This window comes from Procambarus clarkii, chromosome 13, assembly GCF_040958095.1.
Source record: "Procambarus clarkii isolate CNS0578487 chromosome 13, FALCON_Pclarkii_2.0, whole genome shotgun sequence".
NCBI lineage: Eukaryota > Metazoa > Arthropoda > Malacostraca > Decapoda > Cambaridae > Procambarus > Procambarus clarkii.
In genome coordinates, this window is record NC_091162.1 from 35,803,332 (window position 1) to 35,822,199 (window position 18,868).

An 18,868-nucleotide genomic window follows, 5' to 3' on the forward strand; every position below is an offset into this window, starting at 1 on the left:
CATCATCCAGGTACCAGATGTTTAGCTCGCTTGTCAGACTATCAGTGACCTCTTTGATAGCTAGGCAGAAAAGGAGGGGGGCTAAGGGGTCACCTTGTTGGACACCTTCACAGGAGTTTATTTCATGCTTCCCAAAAAGAAGCTTAGAGTCCCCACTGTAGCACGATCGGATGAATGGGTAAAGGGGACGGAAATGGTTGTGTACAACCTTGAGGACAGCGTCTCGTCTGACTTGATTGAAAGCATTTTTGAAGTCAAGCTTTACTAGTGCCTTCTGGTCCGGGAGATCAGCAATGTCAGCCCGCGCTGCATGTGCTGCAGCTTCACAACCTAGGGGAATCCCAAACCCGAGCTGATGAGGTTTCAGCAAGGTGGCTGCTTCCTGGCTGATAGATCTCACTGCAGCCTTAGCTACGAGGCGTCGTAGGGTGTTGCCAACGGCAATGGGCCTGATACCCCTATCCTTCTTCTTAAGAGCACAGAGTGCTGCTCCATAAAAGACAGGCCTGATGTCCTCAGGGATGCCGCCAGCCAAACATATGTTGGAGAATCTGGTAAGTTCCACTAGAAGGTCCTTTGCAGCATCTCCAAGCACCGGGTTCAGCATTATATGCATTATTCAGCATATTCAGTATTCAGCATTATATATATATATATATATATATATATATATATATATATATATATATATATATATATATATATATATATATATATATATATATATATATATATATATATATAAAGTATTTATCCTAAGTCGACGATCTTGATGTGACATCAGTGGTTGGGTGCCTGTTCCACGCCCTCTGTGGTGCACTGCCCAGTGGACCATACAGTAGTCCGTGTGGTGTTGGTGGAGGTGCTTCAGGTAAACCTGGTCGATGTGGTAAGTATTCAGTTTCTTGGCGACCATTGTTCCGTTCTGTTCCATTCCAAGGTCCAAGAGCAGATAAGCAGTAGATGGAAGGCAGGTTTCTTTTTCTGACAACATCATAGCCGACGCCCTCTCCAGAGTCTATGAAGTAGAAGCAACTCCAACTATCACTCAACCACATGAAGACGTAACTTCTTTTAGGTTTCTGCGAGGATGCAGAAATCTTGAGCTAGGAACTGGAGACAAGTGGAAGAGGGGAGAATAAAGTGTGTGGCCCATCCACCGTGAGTCGACCACTGTGACTTGCAGCTGACACTGTGGCTTGGTGGTATGGTGGAATTCACATGGTTGTTCGCTGATGTGTTTTGCAGGAGGCCGGGCTTCTCTTTAAGGATCTGGTGGAGTTAATTCGCTTCTATATTTCGTCGATGGTCTTTTTTCTTGATGATTTTTGATGATTTTATCAGGCTCGGATCGTCGGTCTTTTTCTTCTTCCTGGGCTTCTTGACCGGTCCGTTGGTCTGGCTGCATGTTGTCATGGTGGTACTGTCGTTGGAGGTACTGTCCAGAAGGAAACTTTAGTTCAGTTGGGGTACTTCCTTGGAGATGTTGATCCAACCGAGACTTCCTCATCCGATGAGTTGGCTGACTCAAAAGCGGAGACGGTGAATCTTGAGGGTTGAGTTCTTGCAGGTTGAGTTGTCACCGCAAGTCCTGCAGCAGGTGTAGATAGTTCTGTGGGTGCACACACGAGAGGTGGAACTGTGACAGATGTCGATGGATGAGAAGCAAGTGGCATCGGCGCCTGGGTGGCTTGTGATATTGTTGTAACAAAAGCGGGCGTTGCAGCTGTTGACAGTAAGTCCGTGAGCACGACGGTACTGACAGAATATGTGATGTCAGAATCCGGACCCGGAGCTTGGGAACTTGAGGTTGAGGTGGTGGTGTTGTACACTTCATAAGGAACATTGAAGGCTGGGAGACTATTCGCTTTGTAAAAAGTATTCAGAATTCTCACATATTCTTGGGGGTTAGTGTCAGCAATCATTCTGGCCGTCGATGTCAACGTTTTTAACTGTACTATACGGTAATTGGTCAAGGTGGGATCTAGGTGGTGATGGCTGGCTCAATGAGTGGCTGTTCGGCTGGGAGCTGGGTCAACATTGGCTAGTAGTAGCAATAGCAGTAGATTGTAGGTGTGGTGGAAGTAGTTCCTCCTCCCGGAAGCTCCAGGAAAGTGGCAGCCGGAACGTTGAAGGTTGAGATTGAGGTGGTCGTTGATTGGTTAGTTGGAGCTGAAGTGTGGCCGACATTTTCTGGCCGGCAGAAAATGGAGTTTCCTCCAGGTTCTTGATGACTTCTTGTCTTCGGGGAAAACGGTGGGATAATGCAGGTTGATCGCCATTGCAAAGCAAACAGTATAGTGTTTCAGAAGAGCAGAAAAAATAACGGTGATCGGCTAAGCAGATGATACACTTTTGAATTCGCTACTGACATTTCCTGGAGGAGTGGGTGTACTTGTAGCACAGGAGGCACTGGTTGACGTTGTAGAGAAGTTCCTTCTTCACACCGAATGGCGGAAGCGGATGCCAAAGCTGTAGAGACCATTTCTGGTAGCCAGGTTGGCCAAAGCAACGTTCGCAAAGGCGAGCTTCAAGGTTCGGTTTTGGTTGAAGAAGTGAGCTTGATGGAGCAGGAAGCCTGGGGTTTGAGTCTGCGATGTCGGTCATAAAAGCTTTATCATCCGCTGTGTCTTGTTCCACGATCTACATAGCTGAGTTCACTAATAATGACAAATCGTGCAGCAAGATACTGACGTAGGAAGTTGAGACGAAAGTGGTGCGTCTCGATAAAATCGCAGTGGAGACTCAGCAGTTTGTCGAGGTCCTCCTCACTTGAGAAGAAGTACACGATGTCCGTGCCTTCATGTCCGATGTCTAGAAGTGTTACGCCACCGACGTCTTTGAGGAGCTTCAGGAAGGAGGTCTTGGTGAATGCCTGTTCGTTGAGGGGCATATTCCAGACCTTGTGGCAACTGTGATGCATGGTGGTGATCTGTCTGGTGGACGAGATATCTCATTATGACTTACACATCACTGGAGCTGTCCTACCGTCTCTGCTCGGTATAATGCACCAAGTGAGAGTGGGGTCTGACCATCTAGAGTGAAGCTAGCCTTTCTGCCTTACATTTATCCACTCGGCAGTGTTGGGTGCTTGAGATATTCTGTCATGATTGTCTTGTGGTCTGATTTGTGATCGTCTCACAACCACCATGTGGTGGAAAAATTTCTGCAGCAAGGAGTGTTCCAGGAGTTCGTCGACCGTTGTTAGGGACACTGCTTCCCTATGCCAGACAGAGTGGGCACAGTGCGCGTGGTAAACCTAAGTGCGAAAACAACGTATGTAGCGGTGCATGGAGCCCTATTCGAAATGACGAATGATCTGTTGACCCCGGTTGTTTAGCCAGTATGGGCAGGTGAGCAACGTCCATTGAAACACAGTCAATGCTGACTAGTGTTGGGGTATGATTGAAGACCAGGACTCTGACGATGTCTTTGGACTGGAATATTCCATCATCGATTACCATGATGGAGTTTACCATGTACTGTTTGCCAGGCCAGCAACGTATGTGTTTCTGGTGTGGTTTGCCGGGCCACCTGGCGGTGGGATAATCAGGTGGTGCAGCATATAAGGCCAATATCTTCCGTTAGGATGATTTTCCATCTCTCAAGCCCCAGAATGCTCCAGTGAGGGATGGTGGCAGAGGGTGGAGTTCTCCCTCCCAGCTTTCCTGATGATGGGCCAGTGTGTGTGAGTGCATCGATTGAGGGTGTGGGGTCGGTGGTGATGAGCCCTGCCGTACAGGGGGTCGACGGTCAGCCAGTGTGTGTGACTGCTGTTCCGCCTGCAGGGCTGTGCGTTCTGCTTGAAGTGTGAGTGGAGGTTCACAGTATGCCACAGATGGTGGTGGTGGACAAGGGTCCCCTTAGGGTGTCCTGTGCTGTCCGGTGATTCTACAACACCTGTGGAGTTCCTAGAGGTTTGAGTTCCCCGTCTGCTCAGGTGGCGTTACCACCTGCTTCTTCTATGTAGGGTGTGCGTCCCCCACGATGCATTCAGGATACGTCTCTTCTGTTTTACGATGGTGGCTGACCAGAAACGCAGGAAGAGAACTGCCCGGTTACGCTCCCTTGATTATGAGGACGCCGTGGAGCAGATGGTTGAAGACCAAGTAATGGTGGTGAAGGCAGTGTTTGTTGCAGAGCAAGGATGGGGAGCGGTTGTCCCTGTGTCGGTTCTGAAGTGTCAGTCCCCCGGTGCGGGGGACAGAGAAAGGAAGTTGTGGAGACTGGTGCCAGTAGTCGCGAGGGGCGTGACTTGCAGATGATGTTGAAGAGGGCTGTGTTTGCCCAGCCTCTGGGTGATTCCCCATATTTGAGCCCCCTCGTTCTGCCTGGTTCTGTTGATGATTTCCTGGGTGATGTTCCACTTTAGTTGGAGCTCCTTCCACCCAATAGTTAGATCGTTGTGTTTCCCTCTCCCTTTCCTGATGGCTTCCCATCTTATTTGTGCCATCCTGAATGTAAATGGGCTTCGTTCTCTGGCACTCAGATGGGTCTGGACTCGATGCTTCATTGCCACAAGGTTGACATAGCTTTTATTCAATAGCATAATATCCAGAATGTGAGCATGTTGCACGGCTTAGCTGATAAGTTTAAGATTTTGTTGAACCCTTCCAGATTGTTAAAAGGGAGTATGCTAGTTTTCATTTCCAAACGGTCTCCGATTTCGGTGCTGCATACGAAGATGGGTGATGATGGCAGAATCTGTTTGTGCAGATTTCGTATTTGGGGATCGGTAATTTCTGTGCTGAATGTTAATGCACCTTCCGCTTCTGCTCGGCAGCGGGAGTGGGAGAATTTCTTTAATACTGAGATGTTGCACTTTTTGTGACATGATACTCGATCGATGGTCTTTGGGGGTGAGTTCAACTGTGTTATGTCTGCTAGGAACTGTAGTAGTCCAATGCCTGCAAATGTGTTCCCCAGCATTGGTGGAGAGTGCATTGTTATGGTTTTATGGATGTGGCTGTGATTCAGGGGGGGGGGGAGCTTTGGAATTCAATTGTCTCTCCTGTTTCGAGCTCATGGTTGGATAGGTTTTATATTCATAAGTTGAAGGGGTCAGTGCACTCCTTTCGAACAATTGTGGTAACTTTCTCTGACCACTTTATGGTTGTTGTGGAGGTTGGTGTTCAAAGCCAAGAGCGTGTGGGGAGGGTCTGGGGGAAGCTCACTTGTAGTTGGCTGCAGTGTCTTGACGGTCGTGACTTGGTTCAGGTCCAGTGGGCTTTGATGGTCGAAAGGAAACGTTGTTTTCCTTGTTTTTTGGATTGGTGGAATTGGAGTAAGGGGGATTGTAAGAGGATGTTTATTTCTGTGGTGAAGCAGAAGTCGGCAGAACGGTTTGGCACGTTAAATGTGTTGCAGGCTAGGTCGTATTTATATAGTTTGGTGAATAGGGGGTGTGATAGGTTTGCAGAGATTTTGTTTGTATAAATACCAGATTCGTGGGTTTAGGGAGGAAATGGCCATAGGGGTGCAGGTCCGGGCTTGGGTGGGGGAGTGGTTGTTTAGGGAACGTATTTCACAGTACTGTATTAGCTCCTAAATGAGAAGGAGGATCGTGAGTCGGTGTTGTTGACTATTATCCGGATGCCCGATGGTTCGAGTTTGTCGAATACAGATCGTGTGCTTTTGTATACTCGGCGGGAGCTTGAAGATCTTTATAAGAGTGTGGAGAGGGATCAGAGTTTGGAGGATTTTAGCCTTGGGTATTTGTTCTCCTGGTTTGTTGTTTTTGGAGTGTTTGCTTTTCGAGGGTGAGGTTGGTCATACAGAGGTCTGGGATGTGCTTTCGTACTTGAGGAAGGGCATGGTGCCTTGGTTTGATGGGCTGCCAGTGGAGTTTTATGTATCCTGTTTTGATATTGTTGGAGCTGATTTCATGGAGGTGGTCCAGCTTTGTGTTACACAGTGGGCACTCGGTTCGGCAGGGTTGCCCCCTGTCGACGCTTGTTACGGCCAGCTTGGGCCAGTAACCGGGTTCTTTCTGTTAACGAGTCTTATAACCTCTTCCTCTATAATCCTACCCCAAGTCAATGGTGAGGTCTCAACAACAGGCAGTGGCAAGTACTAATGCAAAGAATAAAGGGTTGATAAATAATACGCAATTACACCTTCACCAATATATTATCATCTTCAATTACACCTTCACCAATATATATTATATATCCAAATATAACTACACATTTTTACACTGTGTCGCTTTCACCCAGGACACTCAATAGATCTGCAGTGTTCATCAAGTCCCGATGAGTCCACTATCTTCACAAATACATCGTCCATGCTCAATGGCAATCACCGGTGAGTTCATCTTCAGCATAGGCCTGTCCACACACCGTATCGTCATGGTGTGCCAATACCTCGCACCTGCTCTCCAGAAACACACTGGCAGAGGGCTTCAGCAACAAGCTTACAGGGGTCTCAAATAGTCAATAGTACATAACTCCCTGGCCGAAGTCTCTAGCAACTTGAGACTTCTTACTAGAAGTAAGACAACTTCTTCTTGAGACAACTTACTAGAAGCACTTCTCAGCAGACGAACACTACTGTCATCTTGTAGCTCCTCTTGGCCAAATCCGGGTACGTCGGTCCATACAAAACTACATAAATCCAACGGCTAACACACTGCTAATACCGATGGTGGTCACTCTGTCCTCTCACAGGAGCAAGTCTAGAGTTCTAAGCTGCCCAAGGGGAACTACCTTCCTCAGTGCAATCGCCTCCTCACGTCACTTCTGTGAACATAAACGTCATTAGTTAGACGGACAGTATAAGGGGTGAACTTAAGATAACACTTCCACCGGGTAACTGAAATTGTAATTGTATTCACAACCTAGATGGTGTAGGTATGGTTACGCCACCCACCAGAGGTCTTCATCATCAACCTCACCTCCTAACTGAGGTATGAAACAGGAGCCTTTCAATGACGCCACACCACCGCCACCAGATGGTGTTGTCTGCGTCTCGACTACTACTTGGGAGTTGGAGTGTAGTACATGACGCCGAAATCGCCACTCCACACATATATATGACGCCGAAATCTATATGACGTATATATGACATATATATGACGTATATATGACGCCGAAATCGCCACTCCACACTCCAGCAACGGTGCTTATACCGTAACAATGCTTTTGTATGTAATATTGCAGGAACTGTTGTTTCAAGTGGTGCAGGCCAGCAGGTCTATCGTCTCTCCACGGGTACCGAACGGGTTTGACCTGAGAGTGTGTGGGTATGCTGATGATAAAACTGTGTTTGTGGCTACAGTGGATTCGGTGGTTGGTGCGCAGGACGTGGTGCATAGTTTTGAACTGGACACAGGTGCTATCATCAATCATCAGAACTTTTGTATTATGCGGTTGGGAAGTTGGGCTGGTTAGGAGTCGTGGGAGGGGTCATATCTGCCGGTGATGCGAGCTTTTCGTATGCTGGGCATCACATGGTTTGTTTCTTATGAGGAATCATTATTGCATAATTGGGCAGTGGTTACTCAATCAGTGGCGTCGTCGGTGAGGATGGTGTCCAAGAAGTCTTAAAAATATTTCAGTTGGCGCTAATTGTCAATAGTATTGACAATTCTAAGGTATTGCATTTCTTTCTTGCTATATATTTAGCTCATTGTGTCCCATTAAGCAGGGCCTGCATGCTGAATTTGGAAAAGGTTATTTTTTAGTATGTGTGGTGAGGCCCTGCCACCCGGTTTGCAGGTCCTTGTGTCAGAGTCTGGCGGACGGTGGGATAGGGCTGCCTCTTGTGTATGGGAAGACGATGGCTGCTTTCTCGGTGACGTTTCGTAAGGGGCTTCCGTCAGGATGGTCTCAATTCCTTGCCTCTATACTTTATTTCCATGCGGGTGAGTTATCTAATGGTGGTGTCGGTCTCTAGAGATGTAGCTTTCGTCACGCCGCCGGTCTACTCCTGTGGGTACTCATTCTTCAGTCGTTATGTAGGTATCCTGCGTATATATCTTTTGGGTGTCGGAAGGTGTATCGGGTGCTTCTTGGTTGTGTGGCTCACAGGGTGGAGGGGTTTTACTGCTCTGTTTTTGTGGTACCTTGTCTGTGTTCCACTTGTGTGATTGGTGTACATTTGGAGTGCGGTTATGCACCCGTTAATTGATTAGGAGCTGCTCTGCCGGCTTATTTTCTGCCCCCTAAACAGTGGGAGTTGATGTTTCGATTTATTCATGAGACTCTGGCTACCAATGAGCGGTTGTTCATGTTTGGTATTGTGGGCCCTGCTGGTTGTGTCCATTGTGGGCCCTGCTGGTTGTGTCCATTGTGGGGTGGCTGAGTCCCAACTTCATGTGTTTTACTTTTGTCAGCAGGTTTTTTGTTTGGTTGATTGCTTGCTTCGGAGTACGATTATTATCTTCTGTGGGTCTGATTTGCAGGTTAATTTGCTGGGGGTTTTCTACTTGTCTTTTCCGGAAGGGAATGGAAGAGTTCATAACATGTTAGGGGTGTTGGTGCCTGATTACAAAATTTTTGTTTGTGGGTTAGTTTAGACGGGTACGATGTAGTTCAGATATTGGATTTCTTGCAGGGTAGGCTGCACTACACGATGTGGCGGCTGCAGTGATTTTTTTCGAGTGTCCTTGCTCGGTGGTTCACAGTGGCTTATGTTGCTGCTGCTCAAGTTTTATAGGGTTTAGTGGGCGGCGGCGGCGTTAGTCATTGTTCTGTTTTTATTGGCCTGTAGGTTGAGGCTGCGTCATCACCCTTAAATGAGGCTGCGTCCTCACCCTTAAATGAGGATGCGTCCTCACCCTTAAATGAGGATGCGTCCTCACCCTTAAATGAGTTTCCATAATCCTGTTATTTTGGTTGGATCTTTGTGTAACTCAGCTGTATGTAGATTTTATTGTTTTAAACTTCGTTACTTGGCCCTTGAGTGGAATGTCCGGCCTTGCTTGTCATGCTGCTGGGTGGTGTCCAACGTTAACATCAGAATTGCTATATGTTCTTTTTCGTGCCATTGTCTGGGCTTGCCCCTTGCTATAAGTGTGCAGGTGTATCTTGCAAGTTTCGGAGGTGTCTCCCCAATTTGCTAGCTTCGTCAGGGTAGTGCTTAGTACTGATCTGACCTTGGTAGATGCTCCTTCCGGTCGTGAGTGTGCCTCTTTCCTCTGACTGTGGTCAGTTGTTTTGTCTTGTTTGCTTAAGTAATTGTATGCTATTTGCTGGCTTTCCCTTGTAGGGAATTATTATGGTGGTTTGTTCCTTATATTTTGTAATCATTCTGGTGGATGGAACAGCCTCCATTAGCTGAGGTCCATTATGTATGTTAATGTCTTATGTTTTCTGTATAGTGTTATAGTTTTAGTGCTCTGTTTGTGTGGTACCTTATCTGTGTTCTACTTGTGTGATTGGTGTACATTTGGTGTGCGGGTATGCGTCGTGCCCTGGACACGGCTGTTTTGTATTAACGTTGTGTATTTTTATTTCGTTATACATTGGTGTGGTGTATGTTTGCATCTTGGTTTGGTGCACTGATTCTCCAAACAATTTTGCTGTGTCTGGAGGTGTTTATGTACTGCAATGTTCTATGGTAGTTTTCCTCTTATTGTATTTATTTGTGATCTTATATAATATAGTGAATAACAAGTTTCAGAGTTATCTACTTTTCCAAGTGTCTCACCCAGTTTAATATTACCTTGCTTTCTGTAATAAATATTTGTCTTGGCCTCCTGGATTAACTTCATGCTAAATGCGTTTCAGGCTCAATTCGCCTTCATCAGAGCAAGATAGAGAGTAGGGAGGAATGATTGATTGATTGATAAAATTAAGCCACCCGAGAGGTGGCACGGGCATGAATAGCTCGAAATTGAAGGCTATTTGGAGTGTCGCGTTTCGTCTGCTATCCTCAGCTTAATACGTTTTATTTTTCTTCATCGTGCCGTCGACCAGGTCGTCGTCGAGTTCCCTCTGTCCGTCGGGGTAGGTCTTGTAGTACTCGGAGTCGTATTATTGCTTGCGTACTATTGGGAGGCATCCAATACTACGTAGGCATCCATTAGTCTCCAGAGACTGATGGATGCCTAATATTACTTTTGAAAGGTCGATACAGTACTGTATGATTTCGGCGACGACGTACATGGGGTGTGGGTAGTGCACTGTGTCTATCATGGGGTGTGGGTAGTGCACTGTGTCTATCATGGGGTGTGGGTAGTGCACTGTGTCTATTCCGTCGATAGTCGTCTTGCAGGGTTTTTTTTTACCACAGACGTGGCCACACAGTTACAATGCTAACCAGCATATATATACATTTTCTTCTGTCCTCCATGGACAGGGTTAGAGAAGTTTTAAACATATAGTTCAGGGGTTTATTGAACACTCAACCACAGAAGGTGATTCGGTGCTTTTAAAATGCTAAGCTAACCTACATACGTAAATACATAGATACACAGATTTACGTATGCCCTACATAAAGTGTTCGATGTGTCTTTTACATAGTGTCATTAATGTGCATTTACAAAGGTGAAATGTAATTCTGATCAGCTTCCATTTATACTATATACAAATACATATACATACACACACACATGCATTCACATACATTTGTCTCTTTTACTCTGACTGGGTGAGATAGCTGATAGAGGAACTAGTGTGCAATTAAGCATTTAATCACTGAAGGTGATGAAGGTGCTTTTACTGCAATGATGGGCCAAGGTCTCGTCTCGCTTTCACCGTCAGACGGCGGAGACTGTGGTCGTGTGTGTCGAGTAAGAAGCAGGGGATAACCTCTGGTGAAGGTCCTCGTGCGTCGGGAGGGGCGTCGATGTTGTTCCTTGAAACCCTGGTGTCGGCTGAAGTGTGGGAGGCGTCCAGCTGTAGATGGACATGCTAGGACGGCTGTCGTTGGCATGGCTGGGTGCTGCCTGGGACAGCTGTTGTTGGCATGGCAGGGTGCTGCCTGGGACTGCTGTCGTTGGCATGGCTGGGTGCTGCCTGGGACTGCTGTTGTTGGCATGGCTGGGTGCTGCCTGGGACTGCTGTTGTTGGCATGGCTGGGTGCTGCCTGGGACTGCTGTTGTTGGCATGGCTGGGTGCTGCCTGGGACTGCTGTCGTTGGCATGGCTGGGTGCTGCCTGGGACTGCTGTTGTTGGCATGGCTGGGTGCTGCCTGGGACTGCTGTCGGTGGCATGGCTGGGTGCTGCCTGGGACTGCTGTCGGTGGCATGGCTGGGTGCTGCCTGGGACTGCTGTCGGTGGCATGGCTGGGTGCTGCCTGGGACTGCTGTCGGTGGCATGGCTGGGTGCTGCCTGGGACTGCTGTTGTTGGCATGGCTGGGGACAGGCTAGTACTGCTATGATACAAGTAAGACGAGTACACAGATAAATTACTGTGATATGTCATTGATCAATTCTACTGGAGGTTGATGAGGGTTCGAACCTATGAGCTGGGTGTTACCAGACACGCTCTAGTCGACTGCGCCAAGACAAGGAAAAGACTTGGAACCTGGGGTACTACTGCACCCACAAGGGTCGTGAGGCTTCCACTGAGCTGAACCACAGTTTCGTACAGTTCCCCCGTGCACCCTGGCTCTGTCGTCCAGTAGTTCCACCTCTCACGCCACTCTTGCAATTCACAGATAAATCGTATTATTTTGATTTATCAATAAACAAATCCACAGAAGGCGAGGATTCTCATCGAACCATCATCACAGCTCCCGTGGATGTGTTCGGTAAGATGAGTAATGCAAGTACTGAGGCCGTCCAACAACCACACGAGTGTGTTGGGTCGCACTCAAGTGTGTTGGGTCGCACTCAAGTGTGTTGGGCCACACTTAAGTGTGTTGGGCCGCATTCAAGTGTGTTGGGCCACACTTAAGTGTGTTGGGCCGCATTCAAGTGTGTTGGGTCGCACTCAAGTGTGTTGGGCCACACTTAAGTGTGTTGGGCCGCATTCAAGTGTGTTGGGCCACACTTAAGTGTGTTGGGCCGCATTCAAGTGTGTTGGGTCGCACTCAAGTGTGTTGGGCCACACTCAAGTGTGTTGGGCCGCACTCAAGTGTGTTGGGCCACACTTAAGTGTGTTGGGCCGCATTCAAGTGTGTTGGGTCGCACTCAAGTGTGTTGGGCCACACTTAAGTGTGTTGGGCCGCATTCAAGTGTGTTGGGTCGCACTCAAGTGTGTTGGGCCACACTTAAGTGTGTTGGGCCGCATTCAAGTGTGTTGGGCCGCACTCAATTGTGTTGGGCCACACTTAAGTGTGTTGGGCCGCATTCAAGTGTGTTGGGTCGCACTCAAGTGTGTTGGGCCACACTTAAGTGTGTTGGGCCGCATTCAAGTGTGTTGGGTCGCACTCAAGTGTGTTGGGCCACACTCAAGTGTGTTGGGCCGCATTCAAGTGTGTTGGGTCGCACTCAAGTGTGTTGGGCCACACTTAAGTGTGTTGGGCCGCATTCAAGTGTGTTGGGTCGCACTCAAGTGTGTTGGGCCACACTTAAGTGTGTTGGGCCGCATTCAAGTGTGTTGGGCCGCACTCAATTGTGTTGGGCCGCACTCAAGTGTGTTGGGCCGCACTCAATTGTGTTGGGCCGCACTCAAGTGTGTTGGGCCGCACTCAATTGTGTTGGGCCACACTCCGGTGTGTTGGGCCACACTCAGGTGTGTTGAGCCACACTCAGGTGTGTTGGGCCACACTCAGGTGTGTTGGGCCACACTCAGGTGTGTTGGGCCACACTCAAGTGTGTTGGGCCACACTCAAGTGTGTTGGGCCACACTCAAGTGTGTTGGGCCACACTCAGGTGTGTTGGGCCACACTCAAGTGTGTTGGGCCACACTCAAGTGTGTTGGGCCACACTCAAGTGTGTTGGGCCACACTCAGGTGTGTTGGGCCACACTCAAGTGTGTTGGGCCACACTCAAGTGTGTTGGGCCACACTCAGGTGTGTTGGGCCACACTCAAGTGTGTTGGGCCACACTCAAGTGTGTTGGGCCACACTCAAGTGTGTTGGGCCACACTCAAGTGTGTTGGGCCACACTCAAGTGTGTTGGGCCACACTCAAGTGTGTTGGGCCACACTCAGGTGTGTTGGGCCACACTCAAGTGTGTTGGGCCACACTCAAGTGTGTTTTGCCACACTCAGGTGTGTTGGGCCACACTCAGGTGTGTTGGGCCTCACTCAAGTGTGTTGGGCCACACTCAAGTGTGTTGGGCCACACTCAAGTGTGTTGGGCCACACTCAAGTGTGTTGGGCCACACTCAGGTGTGTTGGGCCACACTCAGGTGTGTTGGGCCACACTCAAGTGTGTTGGGCCACACTCAGGTGTGTTGGGCCACACTCAGGTGTGTTGGGCCACACTCAAGTGTGTTGGGCCACACTCAAGTGTGTTGGGCCACACTCAGGTGTGTTGGGCCACACTCAAGTGTGTTGGGCCACACTCAAGTGTGTTGGGCCACACTCAGGTGTGTTGGGCCACACTCAAGTGTGTTGGGCCACACTCAAGTGTGTTGGGCCACACTCAAGTGTGTTGGGCCACACTCAGGTGTGTTGAGCCACACTCAAGTGTGTTGGGCCACACTCAAGTGTGCTTCCTTATTGGCAAATTATTTGATAATTGTGACAACTTTAAATTATTTTTGCTTTTTAAGACTTGGTATAAGAAGCTTTTTAAGACTTGGATCACAGGATCACAAGTCCAGCGTGCTGTCCGCTCGGCCGACCGACTCCTGCCTAAATATAAGTATAATAACATGTGCTCCATTGTTATTATACAACCTGAGTACATAATATACAATTAAAGCATCAGTAGTGGCAAGTACTGATGCTTTAGCTTTTGCTCACTAGGCCTATTGTATTTTTATACAATAGGCCTAGTGAGCCACCTAGAGGCTTGGGGCTCGCGCAGGAATATCCCTGCAAAAAAAAAATACATTGGGCCTACTTACATGCCAAGGGATTTGCTCTTGATACGTTTAGGCAGCATGACTGCAGAATCTCTTCTTAGCTGCTCTCTAGAGGACCACGTGACGAGGACGCCCCTCACGCCCTCCACAAGAGACTGAGAGACCACCTCCAGGGCGCTGGGACCGTCGGGCGGGCGTCGTGTCGGGGCCGCCTGGGATGTCTCCCCTCCATCCGTCCTCACCCAGATCCATCTCGTTTTCTTATGTGTGTTATTTAATTAGAAATATCAATTAATAGTACACATTCGAAAAGAAGATAATGACAAAATTTCCTTCTTCTGCATTGAAAGCAACTGGGAATCATAAATTATTCGCTAAACTGTACTTAAAAAGGTTGAGTTGTATATCATGGTTCCCGCCTCTCAGCTTTCAGTCGATGAGTGCAGGTCTTTGCTGACTCTTGGCGCAGCCTTGCAAACTGATTAAGTTTATGTGGACTGGTAAACATTTGACTGTTGCCCAGTCCACATAAGTCAAATTTCAAATATCAAATGTCAACATTTGGCATATTATATAAAATATGTCTATTTGACTGTCCATAGTTGGAGGACAAGCTCCTCCGGCCAGCATTGCTCACATTGTACAGTCATTGCACAGTGGGAGCAGACTGTCACTGAGTGATTGGGGTAAGTAAGAGGATGAACTTAAGTAGTGGCAATACCCGCTCTCTTGTAAGTATGGACGGAGTGACGAGGGACCCACGCCTCCGGACCAACACCTCCGGACCAACACCTCCGGACCAACACCTTCAGACCAACACCTCCGGAACAACACCTCCGGACCAACACCTTCAGACCAACACCTCCGGACCAACACCTTCAGACCAACACCTCCGGAACAACACCTCCGGACCAACACCTCCGGAACAACACCTCCGGACCAACACCTACGGACCAACACCTCCGGACCAACACCTACGGACCAACACTTCCGGACCAACACCTCTGGACCAACACCTCCGGACCAACACCTCCGGACAAACACCTCCGGACTAACACAACCGGACCAGCACCTCCGGACCAACACCTCCGGACCAACACCTCCGGACCAACACCTTCAGACCAACACCTCCGGAACAACACCTCCGGACCAACACCTTCAGACCAACACCTCCGGACCAACACCTTCAGACCAACACCTCCGGAACAACACCTCCGGACCAACACCTCCGGAACAACACCTCCGGACCAACACCTACGGACCAACACCTCCGGACCAACACCTACGGACCAACACTTACGGACCAACACCTCTGGACCAACACCTCCGGACCAACACCTCCGGACAAACACCTCCGGACTAACACAACCGGACCAGCACCTCCGGACCAACACCTCCGGACCAACACCTCCGGACAAACACCTCCGGACTAACACAACCGGACCAGCACCTCCGGACCAACACCTCCGGACCAAAAACTCAGGAACAACACGTCCGGACGAACACCTCCGGACCAAACAAACACCTCCACACCAACATCTTCGGACTAACACCTCCGGACGAACATCTCCGGACCAACACCTCCAGACCAACACCTCCTTTTACCACCTCCGGACCAACACCTCCAGACCAACACCTCCTTTTACCACCTCCGGACCAACATCTCCGTTTACCACCTCCGGACAATTACCTCCGGACCAACACCTCCGGACCAACACCTCCGGACCAACACCTCCGCACCAACGCCTCCGGACAATCACCTTCGGACCAATATCTCCGGACGAACACCTCCGGAACAACACAACCGGACCAACACCTCCGGACCAATACCTCCGGACTTACACCTCCGGACCAACGCCTCCGGACCAACGCCTCTGGACCAACACCTCCGGACCAACACCTCTGGACCAACGCCTCTGGACCAACACATCCGGACCAACGCCTCTGGACCAACACCTCCGGACCAACACCTCTGGACCAGCACCTCCGGACCAACACCTCCGGCTCATCACCTCCGGGCTAACAACGCCGCACCAACGCCTCCGGACCAACACCTCCGGACCAACACCTCCGGACCAACGCCTCCGGACCTACACCTTCGGACCAACGCCTCCGGAAAAACACCTCCGGACCAACACCTCCGGACCAACACCTCCGGACCAACACCTCCGGCTCATCACCTCCGGGCTAACAACTCCGCACCAACGCCTCCGGACCAACACCTCCGGACCAACACCTCCGGACCAACGCCTCCGGACCTACACCTTCGGACCAACGCCTCCGGAAAAACACCTCCGGACCAACACCTCCGGACCAACATCTCCGGACCAACTCCTCCGGACCTACACCTTCGGACCAACGCCTCCGGAAAAACACCTCCGGACCAACACCTCCGGACCAACACCTCCGGACCAACGCCTCCGGACCTACACCTCCGGACCAACATCTCCGGACCAACTCCTCCGAACCAATACTTCCGGACCAACACCTCCATACCAACACTTCCGGACCAACATTTTTGGACCAACACCTAATGAATATAACTCCCGTCCAACTCCTCCAGATCAACACCTCCGGACCAACACCTCTGGACCAACACCTCCGGATCAACACCTCTGGACCAACACCTCCGGAACAACACCTCCGGACCAACACCTCCGGACCAACACCTCCGAACCAACACCTCCTCACCAACGCCTCCAGACCAACACCTAGGGACAATCACCTCCGGACCAAGACCTCCGGACTAACACCTCCAGACCAACACCTTCGGACCAACGCCTCCGGTCCCACGCCTCCTTACAAACACCTCCGGACCAACACCTCCGGCTCATCACCTCCGGCTCATAACCTCCGGACTAACACCTCCGCACCAACGCCTCCTTACAAACACCTCCGGACCACCAACACCTCCGGCTCATCACCTCCGGACTAACACCTCCGCACCAACGCCTCCGGACCAACACCTCCGGACAATCACCTCTGCTCCAACGCCTCCGGATCAACGCCTCCGGGCCAACACCCTCGAACTAACACCTCCGGACCAACACCTCCAGCTTATCACCTCCGGACCAACACCTCCGGACCAACACCTCCGGCTCATCACCTCCGGACTAACAACTCCGCACCAACGCCTCCGAACCAACATCTCCGGACCAACACCGCCGGACCAACGCCTCCGGACAAACTCCTCCGGACCAACACCTCTGGACAATTAGCGCCGGACCAACACCTCCGGACCAACACCTCCACCCCAACGCCTCCGGACCAATCACCTCCAGACCAAGACCTCCAGACTAATACCTCCGGACCAACACCTCTGGACAATTAGCGCCGGACCAACACCTCCGGACCAACGCTACTAGCTTCTGCTTTCATAGCATTTATGCCATTATGGCCTACATGCAGCTGTTCCAAAATCTTACATCTCAGTTCCCCAGGCACCACCACTCTATTCCTATACAAGAGTACATCCTGGTGAATACTAAGGTCAGCCTTCACTGCACCATACTCTGACAATAATAAATTATCATTCCAACCATATTTGACATATTTCATCAACAGACTTAATTTGGGATCTCTACCAGTTGCCTTCCTAATAGTCTGGAATGAAATATCCTCAAAAGACATAGATTCCACCAGGTTAACATACTCCACTGGAATACTGGAATTTAATTCTTCTGTCACAGGCAATCTACTTAATGCATCAGCAACATTATCCTTGCCTGGCTTAAACTCTAAATCATACTCAAACTGCGAGAGTAGTAATGCCCATCTTTGTATTCTAGTATTGGCATTAATTGGAATCTGCTTATCTCTGCCAAACAATCCTAGCAGGGGTTTATGGTCTGTTCTAGCAAGAAATTTCCTCCCCAGCAGAAAATACCTAAGTTTTTTTACAGCATATACCAAAGCTAAGGCTTCTTTATCTAACTGAGAATAATTCTTTTCCACACGAAATAATTTCTTGCTAGCAAAATACACTACTTTATCCTGACCATCTACTTCCTGTAATAATACACAACCCACTCCTACTGGGGAAGCATCTACCTCCAGTTTTAACCTGTAAAATTAGTGAGCACTGGAATTTTGATAAATTCCTGCTTAATATTCCTGAATGCATTTTCTCTCTTGCTGCCCACTTAAATCTGTTGGGGCTGGGGCATCTACTATTACCGGTACATTTTTGTGAGAAGGAGTAAAGCCCTTACCTGAAATATGGTACCCCAGGTATTCAATGGCCTTGGTCTACAACGTTGTTTTTCTCTTATTAATCTTCACATTGTGCTTTTGCAAAAGATTTAAAACTTGTTCTAATCTAGCATCATGCACTTCCTCATTCTCTCCACATACAATAATGTCATCTAAAAAAATAGCCACACCTTCAATGTTTACTAACAACTGGGACATGAATCTCTGAAAATTTGCTGGAGACGAGGAGAGTCCAAAAAGGAAGTCTTTTATACTTAAATAATCCCTTGTGGGTATTAATCACTAACAATTTCTGGCTCTCCTCCTAATCTAATTTGGGACGTGGGACTGTTTTCATACAAATGGATGATAGTGGGTTTTCATTTTTATTTGCCTTATGCTGAATAATCAATCCTTGAAGACAGATTGACAAAGATTTAGGAAAATGACCTGGGTAAATACTGGTTCTGTAACAGGGTTTGAACTCATTTCTTATGTTAATATGAAATCTTAGCTATAAAATGATCTTAGAAAATGGGAAACAGTATGGTAATACCTTATTGAGAAAAACGAGCTTATAATGGTTAACGCCATTACACATTAGGCTTGACAGAAGGCAGCATTTGAATCCCCCTTTGCTATAAATATTGAAAATGGGAATAAATACACTATAACAGAAAATGGACTTATGTTTGGAGCATCTGCTCCAAACATGCTACCTCCCACATCTGTAGTACTCAATCCCAACAGAGGGATTGATTGATTGATTGATTGATGAGGCTTAAGCCACCCAAGATTGATTGATAATGATTTAG

General features: G+C 48.7%; 2 protein-coding genes across 2 annotated transcripts in view; one reads left to right on the plus strand and one right to left on the minus strand.

Annotated features, from left to right (window-relative positions):
• LOC138364456 (glutamate receptor ionotropic, kainate 5-like) overlaps positions 1-14,512 on the minus strand; it is a 45,482-nt gene extending 30,970 nt beyond the window's left edge. Inside the window, exons 1-2 of the mRNA XM_069324093.1 lie at positions 14,507-14,512; positions 13,905-14,122 (exon numbers count right to left, since the gene is read on the minus strand). Coding sequence (XP_069180194.1) covers positions 13,905-14,122; positions 14,507-14,512 — 224 coding nt within the window. The remainder of the gene's footprint in view (positions 1-13,904; positions 14,123-14,506) is intronic.
• Positions 14,513-14,560: 48 nt separating this feature from the next.
• Positions 14,561-16,396, plus strand: LOC138364457 (putative proline-rich protein 21). The gene is made up of 2 exons (XM_069324094.1): positions 14,561-14,593; positions 15,491-16,396. Exons 1-2 carry the CDS (start codon positions 14,561-14,563, stop codon positions 16,394-16,396), a joined length of 939 nt encoding a protein of 312 aa, XP_069180195.1.
• The last annotated feature ends 2,472 nt before the right edge of the window (positions 16,397-18,868 follow it).

Coding starts and splice junctions, on each gene's coding strand:
- LOC138364457 (XM_069324094.1), top strand. CDS start 14,561: ATGAACTTAAGTAGTGGCAATACCCGCTCTCTT. Junction 14,594..15,490: donor GTGGCAATACCCGCTCTCTT/GTAAGTATGGAC, acceptor CAACACCTCCAG/ACCAACACCTCCTTTTACCA.